Genomic DNA, 21,215 nt, shown 5'->3' on the forward strand with positions numbered 1-21,215 from the left:
TCTCTACCTCAAATGAAGAGGAACTCATGTATTTTTATAACATGAAAAAAATCAATAAAAATTCTCCCTTACACTTTTACCTTTCTGTAGGAAGCAAAGCAGCAAAAGAAAGACATTAGTCACAATGTCGAATGCATTGTTACAAACTGTGTTCACAAGACATATATCAAGTCTTGGATAACCTCAGTAGGTGGTCATGAGCTTCATGGATGCTACTCCTAAACAGCAACATGCGTGGACTCTGTATTTAAAAACTTTGAAATATCACTGAACAGTAATCCTTTGCAAGTTCTAAAACCACTTGCGGTCTGTTGACCTGGGATATTTTTGAAAAGCAGAAGAGTACTCAGGGCAGTACCAAATCCCATTTTGACGCTGCAGTGATGTGGAGTAAGGGCCTCCCAGGGTGTAGGCATCAGATGATGGCAGAGGCAGGGGGTATAAATACAAACCATAGACAGTTACTGGTTATTGAAGGAATGTAGCCCTTGGGAGTTCAGCGGAACCAGCATAACAAGGAACATAAGGACCATACATCTCACCTAAGTAAAACATCTTTGTATGAAGTGCAAACACAAAGGTAGCAACAAGCAGGTATAAAAACATGGCTTGCAGTCCCCTCAAGGGCAGGAGTCAAGGAAGAACAGTGAGGGAGAAGAATCGTCCCAGCACTGTCTCCCCAATTAGGGATACCACACCTCACCACTGATCCTTGGTGTCCTCAGCAGGTCCTCTCTCCTCTCTGGCAGGGAGCGAACACTGCTTTTTGATTTGCCGTTCACCACATTCTGCAACTGCAACCCAGCAATCACACATAAAGTACTATCTTTATGATTTAATTGGGTTAAATATGTTAGAATTTCAAAGAGTTCTGTATGTGTGTGAGCGTTTTCTGCTCCAGCCTTCCCACATGACAAGATGATTGATACCGCAGCAACCACTCAGAATTAATGCAGACATAATAGATGAGTTCAGCATGAAAATCCAGGAAAGCTGTACAATCTCCATCATCCGAGGTCTTAAAGCAGAGCAATGGTTTAGGTGTACTCAGTTCTGCTGTAGGCTTTTGACTTATTTTTTTATGAATCTATAAAAAAAGAAATGTTACTTTTAAAAAAAGATACTAATAATTTAGAATGGAAAAGGAGACTTTGCAATGAACTGCAGATGAAAAATGGTGGAATACCTTAGTGCTGTCTAGCGGTAAGTAGTTTCTGTTATTACATTTAACACAATCAAAAATTAGATCTATTTTTAAATCGAACATGCCAGTATGAAACAATTATTCAAGCTATAACACTCAATTAGATCAGACATCAGCAAAAACTTCACCTTAAAAAGTTAAATAGCTCATATGTCCCATGAGTCAAAAGGTCACTGTCCATCATCAATAGAGCTAGATCCAACAGAACAAAATTTAGAAAGCATTAGAAGGTGACTGGGGGCAAACATTATTACGTCTTACATAATTCTTAGACAGTATAAAATATATAAATAGCACTGAAAATAAAAAACTGGCTATTTCTGAGACTTAAGATATGCAGTAAATTAACTAGTTAGACCCTGCAAATTGCTCCATAAAAGTCATTTGCTCAGTTTGGCTGCACGTGGAGTTAGAAAGCTAACAGAGCAGTCCGTGGCACTCAGAACTAGAGTTTACAATACTCATAGTGCACAGTACTAAAATTGGCCTTAGAAAATAGCAAAACTGGATCTCACTATTAACTCTTATCTTTCAGTCTGTTTACCAAACCTCTGTTTCATACAGAAAATATTATTGGTAAGTTTGTTCTAGAAAAAAAGAATTAGTGAATTAATTAGGATTAAAAATAAATTTGTGAGAAAAGACAGAAAATACTGCCCTGTATATTTAAAAATCATCAACATTAAATGTACAACACAGCTGCAACAAATCCTTATACTGAAAAACACCTACATATTTTAGTATTTTTTTAGGAAAAACCCCAAACAACAATTATCTTAGGAACAACATAATTAGAAAGCTGATTGGAAAAGGCTCGGTTTGCATAACTTACCAATGCCTTCATATTTTGTTTTGCATAAATGTAAGCTCTTTGAGGCCAACCCCACAAATGCACAGAATTATGCTCTTTCTTATTCACAAAACTTGAGAAACATGTCATGCAAGCTAAGAGTTTCCTCAGTTTAATACATCAGATTTAGAAAATTTTTGCAACCTACATGTTACTATGGCAACTTTTTGTTTTTTCAAAATGTAAATTAACAGGGAGGCTTCATTACAAACTCTTTATTCCCTTTGTGTTTGTACATAATCTCTTCTCATATATGGATTCAGGATAGCTGTTTTTACTTTAAATGCCTACAGTTTATATTAAAAAATGAAGCTACATTGAGAAGTCAGGAATAAATCACAGTTAGTAAGCACATTTCTGCTTAACCTTGACCACTTTTAAACCGTAACATAAATAAGTGCAGGAGAAAGAAATCAAACAAATGAGTAGTTCTATGGCACAGGTTTTTCTGTTTGTTTTTTATAAACTATTGGAAAATGAAAATATGATGCAAATTGCAGCCCTTTTCTTGCTCTTTTTACTGCTAATTCCAGTGAAATTTTACTGGATTATTTTCTCTTTTTCTAAAAAAAAAAAATAAATTTAAAAATCTGGAAATAAAATATGATTGCTCTGTTTTCTTAGGCAGAAAATTGTGTTTTGACATGCCACTCTAGTACTGGACAGCTTTACTGAATTCAAGAACCTGCCTGACTAAAAATGCACAGGTGTCTGCAGTTCCTGTTATAGTTAACAGGAATTACATAAGCCTAGAGATAGGTCTGACATCTTCAGCATCCTTTCAGAAAGTCATAGCATTAGAATGGATCTTAGAGACAAGCTGCTCCTTTTAATTTGACTACCATCATTTGTCTGCTAAAAAAGGGATGCTTGCAAATCTCATCTTGTGAACTGAAAATAATTTTCAAACTACTCATTGAAATACCTGTAACAAATAGAGACTTTATATTCATTTTATACCACAATACAAATTACTAAACATACATAATATTGATGAAATGGGTTTAATATTAAGATTTATTATTCATCTAATTTATTTTAGCTCTATGATAGAGCTCACAAAACTGAAGCAGAGAACTTAAAAGGGTAACGCTACAATAAAATCAAAGTACACAAGCTTAACTACATATAGACTTGGTCTCCCCAGCATGGGCATCTAAGCAACCTGGTCGAGTGGAAGGCATCTCTGCCCATGGCAGGGGTTTTGGAACTAGATGATCTTTAAAGTCCCTTCCAACCCAAGCTATGCTATGATTCTGTGATTCTATGATCTGTACCAGCTTCCTAAGGGACCAGTTGCCTGAAAGTTTTCAACTGAGTCATCTAGTGAAAAATTCCCATCTAACAAAGAGGAAGTAATTACAAAAAGGGCACAAATTCCTTGTTCATCTTAGTTCTCTGTCAGTACTAGAAAATAAAATTTTCAGACTGTATTCTAACAAAATCCAAAATCCGAATACTGGTAATTCATTAGCTAATACACAACGCCCTAAGGCCCAATGAGATAGATCATATGGCCAGCCATATTCTAACCTAAAAATCAGACTGGAAGAATCTTATAATGGGTAGGGGGGTAGAGGAACAGTCAAAGCTATACAAGCATACAGACAAAGCTAATATGGAATTTATTTCTGAGAGCGCCTAGAAACCAGCAAAGCAAAGCACAGTGTTCAGAATCATAACAGATCCCTTGACCATCTCCTTATTTGCCATTTTCCCACACATGCATGCAGAATAAAGCTGCATTTGCAAGCAAGACAGAAGGCAGAAGGAGCGTGCTGGAAGTGGACAAGGACCACTGAAGAAATTAGGCAATTCTAGCTGGAGAGAATCATTACGTCTGTGAAGACACACCGAGGAGAAATGATAGTTCATAACTTCTGTTATTTTAACTACTTGCTCATGTATAATTTAACAATCTTTTTCTTGTACTTCTTCTGTGAACTGCAAATGTCTCTAGATTTGTTAAGTGACTGCAAGGGTACGGTTCTGGCTCTAGGTAAGGCCTCAGTGCATAATTAAACAGAAGCACATACTACTAACGCTAATAATTCACTGCATTAGAGTATGCAGTTACACAACAGACATAGTTTTTAGCATCTGTGGAGCAAGGAAAATAACCTGATTTTACCAGTAGCAAGACAGTGTCACCAGGAGCTGGAGTGCCCGAGTATGAGACAAGGAACTGTAATATGAAGCAGAACCTGCCCAGTGAAATACATGCTTTAATCAATTGATTTGAAAAGAGTTTCAGCAGGACTTATCTTTCAAAGTCATTTACCTCACACATCTTACTCATAGGAAAGGACACTTTCCCAAGTCAATAAACCAAGGCTAAAATATACCAAAGTAGAACATCACGCTGCCCAACACAGCTAAAACTGGGGCCCCAGTGAAAACAGTAAGAAGTTCTCTATCAACTCGAATGGAAACAAGATTTCATTCCTAACAGCAAATAGTAAACTCATTTTCTCTAATCACATTCCTCCCTTTGAATTTCATACCTTACAGATTACTTTCTGAAGGCTGTTACCAGAGACATTTTACTTAAAGGTGAAAAGCTGTATGTGGCTTGCAGAATGCTTCTGGGCTCAGAAAAAAGGAAAAAACTTCTTGTAATTTATACATCAATCTTACAATGCATTTTTTAATAAATAATTAACAAGTCATGTATATATATCACAACAAATGGATATTTGTCTAGTTATGAATTAATCAGCACAACAATAAACCTGTTGGACCTTGACATGAAATTAGTAAGTGGACATGGCCAAGGAAATGCTCAACCCATACGTTTTATCACACAATAACTTACTGCAGGCAATGGGAGCTCTTGGGTCTTCAGCCCACTTGAAAATCATGCCCCTTATTACCTAAATAACAGGTAAAATACATTTTTAATGTTATTCTAGTCTTTAGAGAGACATAAAAATTCTTGTAGTATTAAAATATAAAATGTTTTACTAAAATGCCAATTAAAATAATGTAAAGGTGAAAAGATACGATAAAATGGGGCTGTTACTATATACTACAAAAAACCCACAACACACAGCAAAGGGATTTTTATCTTTAAAGGCTTGACTCTAAGACGCATCAGCATCCATTATAATTCTATAAAATAAGTTAAGGCAGCATCTGGTACAATCTATATAGTTTTATAGCCAAGCACACAAAAATGCTTACAACAGTTACAAGATCCTCTCACAATAAATGAAGCTGAAGACTACTTTATCTACCAGCGTGTATTTAGAAAAACAAAGGCAAAAGCTAGAACAAAAGAGGAACCCAGAAGCACATCCATTTTTTAATGACTAATAATACTTTTAAAGTATTAACAGATAGTGGGAACTGCTGATGCACAGGAAAAGGGAGCATCTCACAATCATTTTCGTTTAAAATCTCAATTAGTTCATAGCCATAAGCAAGGCGATACTTAAGCAGTGACCATTTCAAACAACTGCTTGATCCTCTTGAGGCTACAACTATTCCCAGATCCACAATGCACATCTCCAAAACATGTACAACTTTGAATAATGGAGCAGTGGTTTGGTTATTTCCTCCTTAAAGCCATAAATTTGTATTGAAAGAATCATGCAGAAAACCATGTAATTTAATACAATAAAAAGTGTAGCAAAGTACAAAATATATCATATAATATCATTGCCATGATTAATTAGCAGTCACCACAGAACGACATAAAATGTGAGTACTTTCTGACAAACTAGTGTAAAGGGATAAAGAAATTTTAACTTGCAGTACAGCAGCTTCTAAAAACTTTATTTCCAGTCTTGAAAGAAATGTTAGTGCCACTCAAGAAAAAAATAACTAGTTCCCAGCTCTTCTACACTTCTGAGTAAAACAACCTGGTAGTGCGTAACTGTTCCAGAGGCATGAACAAATTCCAGACCGGACCTGTTCTGAGCACACGTTGTGGAGTATGACCATATTGGGTGTATGTAGCAAGGTTTTGGTAGCTGGGGAGCTACCAGGGATGGCTCCTGTGAAAAGCTGCCAGAAGCTTCCCCTGTGTCCAACAGAGCCAATGCCAGCCGGCTCCAAGACAGACCCGCTGCTGGCCAAGGCTGAGCCCATCAGCAGTGGTGCTAGTGCCTCCGGGATAACACATTTAAGAAGCGGGAAAAAACTTCTGTGCAACAGCAACTAGGAGAGAGGAGTGAAAATATGTGAGAGAAACAACTTCGCAGACAGCAGGGTCAATGAAGCAGGTGGGGCAGGAGAAGCTCCAGGTGCCAGAGCAGATTCCCCTGCAGCCCCTGGTGCAGCCCATGGTGAGGCAGCTGTGCCCTGAGCCCAGGGAGGGTAACAGTGGAGCAGATCTACACCTGCAGCCCGGGGAGGACCCAACACCAGTGCAAGGGGATGTGCCCAAAGGATGCTGTGACCCTAGGAAGAGCCCACACTGGAGCAGGCTCCTGGCAGGAGCTGTGGAACCATGGAGAGAAGAGCCCACGCTGGAGCAGGTTTGCTGGCAGGACTTGTGACCCTGTGGGGGACCCACACTGGAGCAGTCTGCTCCTTGAAGGGCTGCACCCAGTGGAAAGGACCCACTCTGGAGCAGTTTCTGAAGAACTGTAGCCTGTGGGAAGTACTCACATTGGAGAAGTTCATGGAGGATTGTCTCTGGTGGGAAGGATCCCACGCTGGATCAAGGGAAGAGTGTGAGGAGGAAGGAGTGGCAGAGACCACTTGTGATGAACTGATCACAACCCCCATTCCCCATCCCCCTGTGCAGCTTGGAGTGGAGAAGGTAGAGAAATCAGGAGTAAAGTTGAGCCCAGGAAGAAGGGAGAGGGGGGGGAAGGTGTTTTAAGATTTGGTTTTGTTTCTCAGGACCCTACCCTGATTTTGACTGGCAATAAATTAAGCTAATTTCCCTGAGTTGAGTCTGTTTTGCCCATGATAGTAAATGGTGAGTGGATCTCTCCCTGTCCTTATCTCGCCTCACAAGCCTTTCTGTCATCGCAACTTGCTAAATTTGCTTTTGCTACTGGATTTGAAGCTATGCAGACATCATAGAAACTGGGCAGTATTTCATGAAGGTACACACCACTACAGAAAGCAACGAATGCAAAGCTCTTAACCACCTGTAGCACCAAACATGCACAGGTTGACAGAGAACCTCTCTGAAGCCATTTTCAGCTCCCCGTTTTGGGGTTTGTTCTTCCCCTACCAGAGGTCAGAGAAGCCATAGAGCCACCTGGAGATAAGCCCTCCAGGTCCTGGGGTAATAGGTGCAGATTGGCAGAGCTCAATAAACTTCACACAAATCCTCAATCCATAAGAAATACCAGAAAGTGAATACTAATACTCTAATTTAACTGTTCTTTGTATATGAAGAAGAGTAAACAGAGCAAGGCCCTGCTTCAGGATGCCTTCAAGTGCTAAAAAGCTGGCAATATAAACAGTACTTAAAAGAGTGATCTTTAACTACATCGATCATGATATTTTAATGTTGGTTTGTTGGTTTGTTTGTTTGTTTTTTTTAAATTAAATCTGCAAGTCAAAAAGTGGCATGATTTAGCTAATAAACAAACTGGTTGTTTTCTTGAGGTTGTATTTGTTGCCTGAATACTTTCAGATCCTAGTGTGTCTTCTCATGAGACTATTCACTTCAGCAGTCAACAGAAAACTGCCCTAAACTCAGATGTTTAAATATCTTTCATCTTTCTAGGAAAGTTTCAGGTAAGTGCACATTTTGGAGAATAAGGCTTGAAGGGACTTCAAGAAGTGATGTAGTCCACCTGTGTGCTTCAGCTTGATGATACTATTCCCAACAGATAATATTTCAACCTGAAAATAGAATCTCTCCTGTTTCACAACTTCCCAATAAAATGTCTTCCAAAGCTTAACTGTTCTTGCCATTGGCAATTCTACCCCGATGCATAGCACAAATTTGCCTTGCTACAATCTTTCCTAATGTCTAACCCAGATCTCCCTCAAATCAGTTTGCACTCATTGCTTCTTATAATCTTCCCACTTTACAGAAAGAACAGTTTGTTACTCTTAAGGTGGAATTTTACTGAAATTTTTACTGGAAACACTTATCATACTAGCAATCTCTTCTCTAAATGCAGTAACTCTAGTTTCTTCAGTACTTCTTTCTAGGTTCTTCTAAAGTTGCAGTTATTCCTTTTGTTCTCCTGTGGATCCACTTGATTTGACCTACATCTTTCCTCATGTGTGACTGCAATTAAACACCTATATTTTGGAATACCATATAGCTTTGTGATACATTAGAAAGAAGCTGAGATCCAGAATACACCGCATCTATTATAAATAAAATTTTTCACCTGAGAAATTAACACAATCTTCAAGTTTCCTCCATATGGTCAAAACTAATAAATCACTCACATGAAAACACACATTAGTAGAGCATCTGCTTTTAGAAAATATTTCAATAGGTATTGATCCATTACAAATTTTTTTCTGGTTATTTATATGTTAATTTGCTGTTTGGATATATTTCAAACGCATTACTCATTGCTTTTCACAAGACTAACAACAATTAGTAGGAAGATCTATTGTTCTGACTAGCATTTACTTGTGAAATGATGTAGTGCCAAAGGTAAAATGTAATGAATAGGCAGATTCATTATATTGTGTTGAATTTCCAGGACAGGCATAAAAAGCACGTTTAGGCAAACAATCGGATTTTGTTATTAAACAGAACCTTCTATCCCTATGGGTTATAAGTGGCAAGAGGACACAATTTCTAAGCAAAATAAATCTTTGCTAAAATCCAGTTACTGGACAGAATAGATCCGTGTCTTGGACTTGTAAGAACATACACTACAGTTGGCCAGGCATACTTGGCTGAGCTACCAATTCCAACTGGGACATCTAAATACTACCAGAAAACAAATACTGTTGTTCTCATTAGTACAAAAACTTGTGTTGCTTCTTTTCCTCATATGATTATAAAAAGTTATGTTGAAATATATATGAGAAAGGAATAATTTTACCTATATTTTGAGTAGTGAATTGAAGAAATTTATGGCTTTTCTTACCAATACTGTATTGAAGTCTTTTTTAAAAAAATCTCAATTATGTGTCTTGTTTTAATTTCAGCTTTGTATTTGATATGCCTGCTAAGAAACAAGCAAAATAAATATTAGTCAAAAAATCTAAAAAGCATGCATTTTTGTATGATGTGATTCACATCAGTCTATAGTACTGCCTTTAAGAACAGGTGGTGCTGATAAATGCTGAGAAAGGTCAATAATTTCTCACTTGTGCTCTTGGGGCATGAAAACAAGCAGTCATAAAAAGGCTACTGAAAAATCTGTTACTAATTCCTTTTTTCAAGTTGCTCAGTTGGGAAAAGTAGGGGGTTTATACCACCTATGGTGCACTTCCCTGTAAAGACGTATGCATCTTTTACTTTAATCACCCAAACCCAAAGACTATATCAAAGCTACCTTCTGTGGGTAGAAAAACTGTCAGACTCCCCCTCTTGGTATATCCCGGCACAGCAGATGCCAGATAGAGAACATCTTTCTCACCTCCCTGAAAAGAAAATTAATGACAGCTTTTGTCTGCATAGCTTCCTTTCACTGCTGTATGTCTCTAACTCTTTCTTAAAAAATAACACCTTTGAAAATACCAAAACATTTTCAAATACAAGGCTATTTTATCTCAAAGCGGCACCTTCTCTCATTTTTCTGCAGTCCTGATACGCTGTGCACTATCAGATAGCCACTGAACTGGGTCATCTTAATTTTATTTATTTGCCATGAAACTATAAAAAAAAAAAAGCAAACAAAATCCCCAGATTGGTAACCTTTCACATTTTCTTTTCTTGTGCAGCATTTATTCAAGCTTAGGGCTTTTTAACTGCCAAATCTGTTTCCTGGATGGGAAGAGAAAACTTCCACTTCAGCAATCTGTGACTCTCTAGTCTGATGTGCTGCTCTGATAATCACGTTCATATCTGCCTCTCCACACCCAGCCCACCCCCAAAAAATGTATAGAAGACAAACAGGAGAAAAGAATTATACTACAGTATGTTAAAAGTAGCAAACTCTTCAAAGCCAGGCAAATTTGCAGCTGGGAAACACTGTCCTCAACTCAGCTTTACTAAATATAGGGAACAAAGTCAACACATCTGGTACACAAGGTATCTTACTGTTTTGAGACACAGGTTAAGCATAAAAGGGCAAACTGAAAACAACACTAACATAAACTTTTTTCCCCACATTCTTAAAAGCAACTCTCTTTCTCACTTTGTTTCAAATCTTTCCTCTTTTTTTAGTGTTTAAAAGATAAAAGAAAAATAAATTTTAAAGGAATGAAAGGCTGGCTATATTATCTACCATAAGAAGTCACATTCAAATTCTTCCCAAGAAAATTCTGAGGGCCAAAGTCTCAAAAAGTTTTGGAAGATAACAATTTTCCTCAAAAAGTTTTACACAGCAGTAAACATCTGTTTTACCAACTTAAAAAGCTATCAGGTTATATAAAAAGAAAGTTCTGAAAAAAAAATATTTTGGGCATACTGACAGTAGACATTTTCAGACATTAGCAGAGGAGTAGCAGAGTTGCTTGGGGTTACACAGATAAATAGAATAATGTTCCTTATTATTTTCAGTGTCAAAATGTATGCTCTAAAAACACAAAAATATGCAAAAAGCTTTTTCAGTACTTTTAGAGCAGACTAAAATATTTAAATCTGTAAAAAGTGACAGAATAAAGATATTAAGTAAAAAACTTAACTGAGTTATTATGTGTAATAAATGCATTCTTTTAAAGAAAGTGCTGCAGTATTTTCTGCTATTGTGACATTAACTCCCCTAAATGTGTTTGACAGAGTAGTGCCAACAAGAGTGTAACCAATAATTGCTAACTTTTGCCTACGGCAGAAAAAAAAGGGAAGTATGAAAAATGTGCTAAACAGATACCTTTTCATATATGTAAGCATATACTAAAACTGCGCAAATGATACTAAAATTCTGGTTTATAGCCATAATCGTCTGGTTATAGCAGAAATATTGGAATTCTCTTGGTGCTTAACTGCTGCATCATATCAACAGAAAATCCTATTTTACATGGCTTACTACTGAACAGCTACCCAATAGATTAAGAAAGTGTTTTTGAGATCTGAATATTTCAATATTCTATACTTTTAAGATTCTTGAAACTGAATCCATGTTGCTGTGTAGTCCCTCTCCAAACAGGGCTCACACCGCCCTAATCTCATAAACCATTCAAAATATGAAATCACTCTCCATAGATAAGACATTCCAGTCTCTTAATGAGCAATCACAGATAAAGAAAGCCTTCAAGTATATCCAGGGCTGTAACACATCCTGTCTGTGATATACACATACCCTTCCAAAGTTAATCCCTAACTGCACTACTTTCCATGGGATTCAAAGACACGTTTAGAAACTGTATCCTTTACCTTTCCCCATCACTGCTGTGTCTGAATGGTTAAAATGTTCTACTAGGTGAAAAGGGTACTTGTCTGGGGGCAAAGGAGTTCCCACAATTAATATGTGTAACATCAACTCAGTGGTTTTCAGTTCTCTGAATAAATATATTAAACAATAAGAGATTAAAAATTATTTAAAATCAGGCATGAGTAGTGAATGTAATTCTTTATTTTTAATTCTCAGTGGCATATGCGAAAAGTTTTAGGTATTTCAATTTTTAACACCCCTTCACACTGACTGCAGCTGACTAGGGTATGTTAAATTGCTTTGCAGGAAGATCAGACAGGCATGGGGCTGCAATTATATATCACAATACCCTTTTCTGGGTTCACAGCTCTATTCATCTTTTAGAAACACTGAAGGACAGATTGGACATAGGGGAACGGATTAGCCACAGGACGACCTGTATTTCCACATAAAAGCCTAAGTGTGGAAAAATGGCACCCTGTGTCACCCATTCTTCACTTCCTGAAAAAAACATATTCATGAAAATAGACATTTAAACAGCTCTTTCCCACTCATCTCAGAACAAGCATTCATTGTTTCTTAACACTATTTAAATGGCAATAATGAAATGCTACTATTAAACTGCCTTAATTCAAAAATGTATATAAAAATATGTAAGAATTAAGACAGGGCTACTAAGAGTAAAATCAAAGTTCAAAATAAGAACTAATACGAAAAATTAGCAGTGTGAAATCTCTCAGTTGACTGTTCAAACATACAACCTCATATTTATGAATGTGACTGAAGGAGGATTTAGTTCTGATAATAAATTTCAGCTCTATGTAATGAAAGTTCTACATATTATAGCCATGCAGTACAACTGAAATTACAAAAATATCTTGTGTTAGTATGTGATAAGAGTTTAACATAACAGATAACATCTCTAATTCCAAGAGAGTAAAAGGAAAATGAATACAGAAAAGATGTGGTAATTATATAATTTTGCGATGTTTTAGGAAGTGAAGATTATGTCAGTTTTCTATTAAGACCTGCCTCTGGAAAAACAATAAGTAGTAAATATTACAAAACATGCAAAAATGGAAAGAGTGTGCATTAATAAATTAAGTCAGACCTGTAATTAATTGTACATGTCATTCTTCTTATATGAATTGTCTTGCATGCAAAAGAGGTGCTTGGTGTATGAGCTTGTACTGTCAAATTGTCTCAGGAGATATGTGCTATCAACTAATCCGAGCAAGTTAGGCAAACTGGTGGTTTACTTGTTTGTTCTGTGGCACTACAGGAAAGTATCCTTCTGCACAGGAAATAATCAAATGAAAATTTCCAAGCACTTATTTTAGGAATTCGACCACACAGCTGAGTCACAAACAATGAGCCCATGTAGTTCATTAGGCTCCGATGGGAAATTGATCTTTTTGCCAGGAAATCAACAGTCTGACAAAATTATGGCAATGAGACATGGCATTCCTAACTTTCTATAAAATTTTAATGTAAAGGCCTAACTGGTATCAGAAAATAATTTCAAATCTTCTGAAGGTAAGGTAACAGCCATCTCATATGTATTCTTTTTTATACCTATTTACTTAGTAAACTAATGCGGTAGACAAATGGTTAAATGATCTGCTAGTCTTTTCCTCACACTTCTTTCACTTGTTTTCTTACTGAAAATAATAAGAATAAAAACCCACAGGTTTTAAAATTAAAAAGAAAGGAAATTTAAATCTTGCCTTTGCAAATGTTTACAATATGTAGCTTAAATATCTCCTTCTCTTAGATGCTTGCATTTGAATATATTATGCTTAATCCAATAATTTTTACTGGATATTTTAAAAGTTCTTCATAAAGAAAAAACTCAGTTATACCATGTAGACTTTCAAGCAATTCCACTAAACTATTCAGTGCCATCACTGAAACTACAGGGAGGAATACATACATTACTGAAGTAATTATACAAAAGGGGTCAAAATGCTGTTGTGGAGATTAGCACCCATCAAGAAAAGGCTGACAACTAGCTCAATACATGCAATCTGTATTTACAGAAAGTAGATAGTTCTCACTGTTAAACAAAGCAGAAACATTTTGTTCACAAATATAAACAAACTGACACAATTAAGTTATCCAACAAGGCTAAGAGCTTCAGTTTTCTCTCTGCAGTCCATGTTAAGTGTGGCTGTAAATGCTGGAGGAGAAGCAATGTAAAATGTGTTAAAGTTCCTCGGTGTACGGCCATGGTTTCTGGTTTTATATATTAATTTGCGAGCTTTCTACTACTATAGTGCAAGAAGAAATATTTTAAATAAAACAAAATGCTTCTTCCCTTATGGATTATTTACAGTAATACAGGTCTCAAAATCAAGCAGTGAAAGAGTGAAGGAAAAAAAAAAAAAAGTGCATAATGGCAAATACTGACAAAAAAATAGCCAGAAATGACTGGCAGTATTTCGTTTTGCAAAATCTCCTCAAAACGAGTCATCTCATTAGACCGAGATGTATAAATACACTATTCCAAGCATTTTAGAAGAATGTTAAATAAGTGACTATGTGGGAGGCATTGCACACAATGCAATTAAAGCATGGATAGGTTTCTTAAAGGAAAAATCGCTGGCACTGGAGATATCTGGATAACACTTCTTAATTAAAGAAATCACGCAAATCAGTGTTTATTCAATTCAGAAAAGATCTGTGAAAGTGTACAGCCTCGTGCTTTTTTTGGACTGACACTAAATTAAAACCAGTAGCGATACTTCAGTAGTTGCAAGATTGTCGCTTTGCCCAGTCTTGGGTGAAACTTTGTCCCAGTCACATAAAAGTTTTTTTCCATGCTTTGCGCTGCCAGCCCTCCAAGCTGAGCTGGGTTGCTTCTTCCAGCAGCTATAATCTCAATTATATTACAATGCTACAAAAGAATAAATGGGTTCACCAAACCCCCCATACTATTGTGTTACATTTAACACTGCTTAAAGAACAGCACTGGGCTTTCCCACACACCACCAAATATATACACACCTCTCAGAATTCACACTTGAATCTCAGACTACAGTTTGCTTTACAAATAAGCAGTGGAATCACTATTTCAGCATAGGAAAAACAAAACAAGCAAACAAACAAGAGTAATTTCCTGAAGAAAGAAAACAAACAAAAACAAACCAAAAAAGAGCAATATGAGGTTTATTCCCCAATAAACTTCCTCTATCCACTTAATCAAACATATCTTTTTCCACCCAGCCCACGTGGGGGGGGGGGGGGGGGGGGGGGGGGGGGGGAAAGAAAGCCTGAAGCCTGCCCCACAGTCTAAACTGTTTTCTCCAGTAAATTGTAATCACAATTTTATGACCACAAGGAGGAAAAAACAGGACCGTTGAAACCATGCAAAGGCCTCTTCCAGTTTTGGGGCAGCAAGGAGGAGAATGAAGATGCTGAATGCCCAGGATTTACTCTGCCCTGCCCTTTCCGTAGAACTTTAGTGCCATCTATTGAAAATGTACCGAATGAGGAAGAGGGAAAGGATGTCTATTGATTTGGTATAAAAATAAGACGTTTACTTGTTAATGGTTTTTTTGGTTTATTAATACTCCCATGATGACTACTGTTCTGTGGTCATCCGATAGCAACAAATATTTGCTATACACTATACATGCCCCGTAAAGAAATGAGGCATTGGCTAAAACATTGACTACAAACATCATACACATTATATATATATATATATATATATATATATATATATATATATAAAAACACATTTATCAAGAATGTAAGTCTAAAGCTACCTATTATCTAAAGGAACAAAAATGAGAAGGCTTTAACGGAAAGGAAAAATAACGTGGAAGCAGTGCTGTAAATAGAACATACTGGAAACAGTAAAAATAATTAAGGCACCTCGTAAAGACCTCAGTATTAAAGAACAGGGTATGCAGACATGCAGATATAATTACCTTCTTTAAGAAACTGTGAGTGGATGACAAATATAAGAAAACAGCAGATCGCTGCTCCTGCTAGTGCCCATAAAGCTTTCAAGAGCTGCATCTCGGTCTGAAACTCAGTAAATACCCAGAAAGTCACACAATGAATTTCCACAGCGATGCATCAACGCTTCCCTCTGTGCGCCAGGCGCGGCGGCTCCCGGCAGGGACCACACTCCCGAGCAGGGCGGGCGAGCCCGGGGCTGCGGAGGAGGGGCCGGGGCTTCACACCCCGCGCGGGGGCAGCGGCAGCGGCAGCGCCGCGCTCTCCTCGCCGCGGCAGCCGGCGCGGGGCCCCATGAATCAGCGCTCCGTCTCCGCGGGAGCCGCGCCGAGCCGCGCCGGCGGCGGGGGCAGGGAGGCCGGCAGCGCCGGGCAGGGCTGCGCAACAGCGCCCGCTGCGCCGCGGGGCCGCCGCCGCCCGCTCAGGGCGCGCCGCCGCCGGGCGGCGCGGGGCGCGCGGGGGCCGGGCCCACCCCGCCGAGGCTCCGCGGGAGCCGCTGCAGCATCGCCGGGCTGCGGGCGCCGCCGCTCGCTCCTCGGGCCGCCGCTCAGCTGCTGGCTGCCACGGCTCGGGGAGGAGAGAGCGAGCGGGGTGGGGAGGGAGCGGGGGGAGGGAGGGAGGGATCTCTCTTTGCTGCAACTTCTCCCGGCTGGCGACAATTTGTTGCACCCCCTTTCCCCTCCTCCCCCCGCTCGGAGATCCCCTCTGCTGCGGGGGGGGGGGGTGTCACACCACACACACCACCACACCACACACACCCACCTACACTCACTCACACACTCACACACTCACACACTCGCACTCACTCGGCTCATCCCGCCGTCCGCGGCAAACGCGGGGCCACTCGGGGGCTCTCGCAAGGATCGCCGGCCTCCCCTCGGCTCACGGCTCCGCCGCCGGGGACCGGGCTCTAAAGGCGGCCCCGCTCCCTCGCCCGCCGCCCGCCCGCTCGCGGGGCCGACCCCGTCCCGGCGGCGCTGCCCGGCGGTGGCACCGCAGAGCGCCCTCCGAGCAGCGCCGCCGGGCTACGGCCAGGGCTCGCTCAGTTTACAGGTTGATGCCTCCGTTGCAGCCATCCCCACGGAAAACAAGAACGCAAATGAAAGAATGCTATAAATCACACACACACACCAAAGAAAAAAAAAAAAAAAAAAAAAAAAAAGGACGGGGTCTGTGATTTTGCTGCCGCCCTCCCGTTCCAGGGGAAGGACCGAGCCGCTGCGGCCGGCCGCCGTAGAGAAGCCGGGCGGGGCGGCGGGAAGGCGCTGCGATGCGGAGCCGCTCCGCGGGGACTGCGCGCTCGGCGGCGCCACTGAGGGACGCGGCAGCCCCGGTCGGGGGCAGACACGCCGCGGCGGTCCGCGCCCGGGAGCCGCGGGGACCGCCCCGACGGACGGGGGATGCCCGTAAGGGCACCGAGCTCCCTGCGGCGCCCGCGGCTGGCGGCGGCTCGGTGGGGCGGCGCGGGGCAGGGGAGCCGCTGCGCTCCCAGGCGCCGCCAGCTGCGCGTATTCGGGTGGCGGAGGGGGCTGCCTGGGCCGCGCTCCCGCCAGGGTGCCCCCCTGCCCGCGGGCACGGTGCGGCTCCACGCCTCTCGCGTTCGAACGCCGCCGGCTGCCCCGCGCAACTTCCGCGAGGCCTGTGTGTCCGGCGCCGCGGCCTGCGCTGGCTCGCGGGGCAAAGCCCCGAGTGCTGCGGGGCGGCGCGGGGCGCTGCGCGGCCCAAGGCCGGTGACGGGGCCGGAGCGGTTGTAGGCAGGGTGCGAGCGACCGGCGCGTTACACGGGGAGAGGAGGGGGACCGGGCAGCGGCAGCGCGGGAGCCCGCGGGCAGGAGCAGGCTGGAGCGCCGGGCGGACTCGGCGGGGCAGGTGGCAGACACGGCACGGCTCGGCACGGCACGGCTCGGCCCAGCTCGGCTCGGCACGGCACGGGACGGCTGGGCTCGGCTCGGCTCGGCACGGCACGGCTGGGCTCGGCTCAGCTCGGCTCGGCACGGCACGGGACGGCTGGGCTCGGCTCAGCTCGGCTCGGCTCGGCACGACACGACTCGTCTCGGCTCAGCCCAGCGGCGGGCCCTCCCCGCCGTGCAGCTAAACTGAAAGTTGCTGCGCTGCCCAGGCTGGCTGCCCACCTCAGCACGGAGAGTGACGCACCCATGGCCGATGCCTCACCCCGGTTTGTCCGGGGTAGACGGGAAAGCGCATCCATAGTTTTGAGGATATAAACCAAGTAAGGGAATCCTTGCACACTAAGAGCTTTGGTTACATGTTTGCATTTATGTTATTTTTGTAATACTTAATATTTTCTTAATTTAAAAGAAGCCAAAAGGAAGGGTTTCCAATTGCTTGGAAGGACAGATTAATAAAAGACCAGTATTTTCACTGGGCAAACATCCCCCTTGTTGTCGATGACGTATTTAAATTCTTCCCTGTGCTTTCTGTTTTTTTTCACTGGTAGCACAGAGAAACATTAATAACAACTATCTTTTGAATTTTAAGCTTCACACAAGTCCCTATAAACCCATTTATTTAATTTACTATATTTGAAGATTACAGCAATGCAATGTTAAAGCAATGTCATAGCTACACTAGAAATATTCCACTGTAAATCTTTCATTCTGAAATGTACACTTTGGTGTGAAATTGGCCATGCTTGGGTGCAGTTCAAGTTCGGTTTTGTTTGTTTATTTGTCTTCTGGGTGAAAGAAAAAAAAGATGTCAAGTAGCTAAAGAAAATTCACACATTTTGTACTTAAGCAAACACAAAAACCCCCAAAACCCTGACATGGCAGCTTTTAACTCCACAGATGTGGATCTTAAAAGTGTGTCAAACAAGAGTTTATGTAGTCCAGGATAAGCAATATGTATCTTTCAGTTTGAACATGCTAAATTTGAAGATAAATCCTGTGAATGATTTTACACATTACTTTCCTTTTTGACTAAAAGCATGTGAAGACCCACTGTCAGTGGGTCAAAATCTCCAAACTGCTTGCTCCTTTTGAGGTGCAAGATGATAGCCGTTCTCCCATTTTAAACTTCTCTTACTTCTTTGAGCTTCTGAATTAGACAAACACTCCTGGGCTTCTGTGGGCTTTGGATCAGAGCCCTTCATAAGCAAGGCATCAGAATGCGGCACTATGCTTCCCGGCCACAGGGGAGTCACTCTACATGCACACTAGTGTAAGTAGGAGCAAAATCTGGTTCAGTGCTCACACTGTACAGAGATATTTAGTCTCATAGCAACAAGGGATTCCAGAAGACTTCCCATTTGAGAGGACAGAGGTACCTGGCAACGCCGCTTGCCGCACTAAATAAGGTTCACTGTGGTTTTTGTGTTTTCTAAATAGCTTTGGACCTTTCAAATAGGGTGAGTCCTATCAGAAATATCCCTCTTCAACTTCTTGTCACTTGCAAAAAGATTTATAAGATATTAAAGATATCTCAAGTTACCAGTGTAGACTTCTCTGGGAGACTTTCCTGAATAAATTCGACTGACAAAAATTCTCCCTTATCTTTCAGCCTTTTAAGATTTGCATCCCCAACTAATGGACTAACACCCATCAAGCAACTTTTAAGCTTCTTAGGCCAAGAGCTATTTACAGAACTATCTCACTGTGAATTTTCAGATTTTTGCCAGAGTTCTGACATCATACATCTCCAGCAATACAGAGGCAAAAAAGGCTGTGGTCCTGCAGCAGCTCATGCCAGGGAACCACTCCACGGGAACTCTCCCAGTTGTGTTTCGTAAAAGAGGGATGTGCAGCACCTGAAATCTGGTAAAGGATGGTGATGGTGTTGGAAGACATTTCCAATACAGAAGACAGTTGCAGCTGCAAAAAGTAGTGTGGAAGTGAGGAATGCATTTTCTTGATGATCAAGGAGCAAGAGCAAATATGTATGAGATATAAGAACTCAGAAGAATTTATAAGACAGCAGCACAAAAATGAAGTGCATAATTTCCAAATGTGTGTTCTCTTTTGGATATACAACTCATTTGTTCTTTTTACCAAAACTCCAATCTAGTTCTACAGCATTACTAAACCTGGAACTCTGTTTAAGACTAAGACAGCAGCCTTTGCTCAATTCTAGAGATTTAAAAATATTATCTATACTCTGCATTTAATTCTGTGAGAAGATTCTACCAAACTTTAGAAGATTTATTCTTTGCTACTGAGATATTTTAACAATAAAAACATGCTAACATTCCTGTAAGACAATCATGTTCAGATTGTATTCCATATACCTGTAACTAAGCCCCTAGTATTTTCAGTTGTGTCAAATGCCTTTTGCATAATTATTTTATTCCTGTTAATGCAATAAACCCCGAAATTATGTATGGCCAATGCAGATCTAAATGCAGGAGCGCAAGAGATGACGTTAGCCCATTTTCACTAATGAATTTGGAAACTTCTACTGGCTTTGAATCACAAAAAAAAAAGAGCAGACGATATTTATTATTAGGTTATCTAGACCAAACCTTTGCTAATGCCCACTGGATTTCATTTTTGTTAGTTTTGAGTTACTCAGGCAATAGTCTGTCACCAGTCACTTGAGGTGATTATTCCAGTCCAGTGGTTCTCTCAGCTGGAATGTTTCTCCTGATGCTAAGTTTAACATTTTATTTTGTTGAAATTCACCCAGTTCATCCTTCACATATGCCTGAAGTGGCATTATAAATATTTTCCCATTTTGAATCTAACCAAAATACATGCTATATTGAATATGTAGTAATGAATACAGATGGATATATTTCCACCAATTAGTTTTTGCAGCTTTTAAATATTTTTTTCCCCTCTGTTCTCTGCATGCCAATGGCTGGTTCTCATTTCTTTGCTACAGGGCTGGTCACAACTACAGTAGTCCTCAAAATTTTATCACTGATCTTCAGTTGATGCTGGGTAAGCATCACTGGAGTATGAATTAATCTCTAAAGAGATTCTGTTAACCATTGGTTTGTGACATGATGCAGCTACCATAAGAACGACAAATACACATCTACATGATCATCTCCTTCCACAAACACCTAAAATTTTCACTTGTTTTACTTCCCTTACCTAATTAGGTGATATGTTAATATGTCTTTAATAATTTTTTGACAGACCAACCCACCTTCCTGTTCTTTCTTCTAGTGGCAAATTCATAAATGGGATAGCACAGCCTAGATAATTTAGAATAACCAAGGTGCAGTTTCCTTGCTACAGTGCATCATGTCTACTTAAAACTGTCAATGTTTTGGGGTTTTTTTTAAGTCATTTTGTTTCCTTTGGCTTTCCAGTTGTACTATTCTGCTGTTCTTGTCTCCTTCCTACAGTCTTACTGACTTTCTATTCAGGTATGATTTTCCTCTTTTCTATTTATAGAGAAAGAACTGTGCCAGCAGTTCATGTCATGTGGACAGTTGCCCATTGGGAACTCATTGCGCTTTCTCCCACATAGCAGTCACCAGTTGATAATAGCTTTTGGCCACTGCTGACAAGGACTGTATAGGAGCTGCCTAAGAAGAAGTGAAAGGTTCTGTAAGACCACTCTGATCCCTTGAGCCACTGGTGAATTCCCGCAAAACACAAATCTGAAATGACACAATATGTGAGTCACATATATGGGTAGTATAGCTCAACTATGTTACCATGTTCCTCCATCCATGTTGTACTCATGGATCATCTTCCTCATATCTGCTCATCAAGCAATCTCCCCTTATAAAATTCAAACCTGTGAACAGCTCGCTTCCAAAATGTTGCTTTTGTCCTCTTTCATTTTACCTTATACACTCAACCTG

At 40.7% G+C, this 21,215-nt stretch overlaps 1 protein-coding gene across 6 annotated transcripts in view; it reads right to left on the bottom strand.

The window, feature by feature from the left end:
* TAFA5 (TAFA chemokine like family member 5) overlaps window positions 1-21,215 on the bottom strand; it is a 453,463-nt gene that overhangs the window by 312,015 nt on the left and 120,233 nt on the right. For 2 of the 6 annotated variants that reach the window (XM_074903252.1, XM_074903251.1), the window contains exon 1: window positions 15,409-15,842. The exons of the other annotated variants lie outside the window; for them this stretch is intronic. In XM_074903252.1, the coding sequence (XP_074759353.1) occupies window positions 15,409-15,499 (91 nt within the window). In that variant the 5' untranslated portion in view covers window positions 15,500-15,842. Of the gene's footprint in view, window positions 1-15,408; window positions 15,843-21,215 lie in introns of those variants that run through there. 6 annotated transcript variants of the gene reach the window in all.

This window comes from Athene noctua, chromosome 3 (genome assembly GCF_965140245.1).
Source record: "Athene noctua chromosome 3, bAthNoc1.hap1.1, whole genome shotgun sequence".
In the NCBI taxonomy this organism is placed as follows: domain Eukaryota; kingdom Metazoa; phylum Chordata; class Aves; order Strigiformes; family Strigidae; genus Athene; species Athene noctua.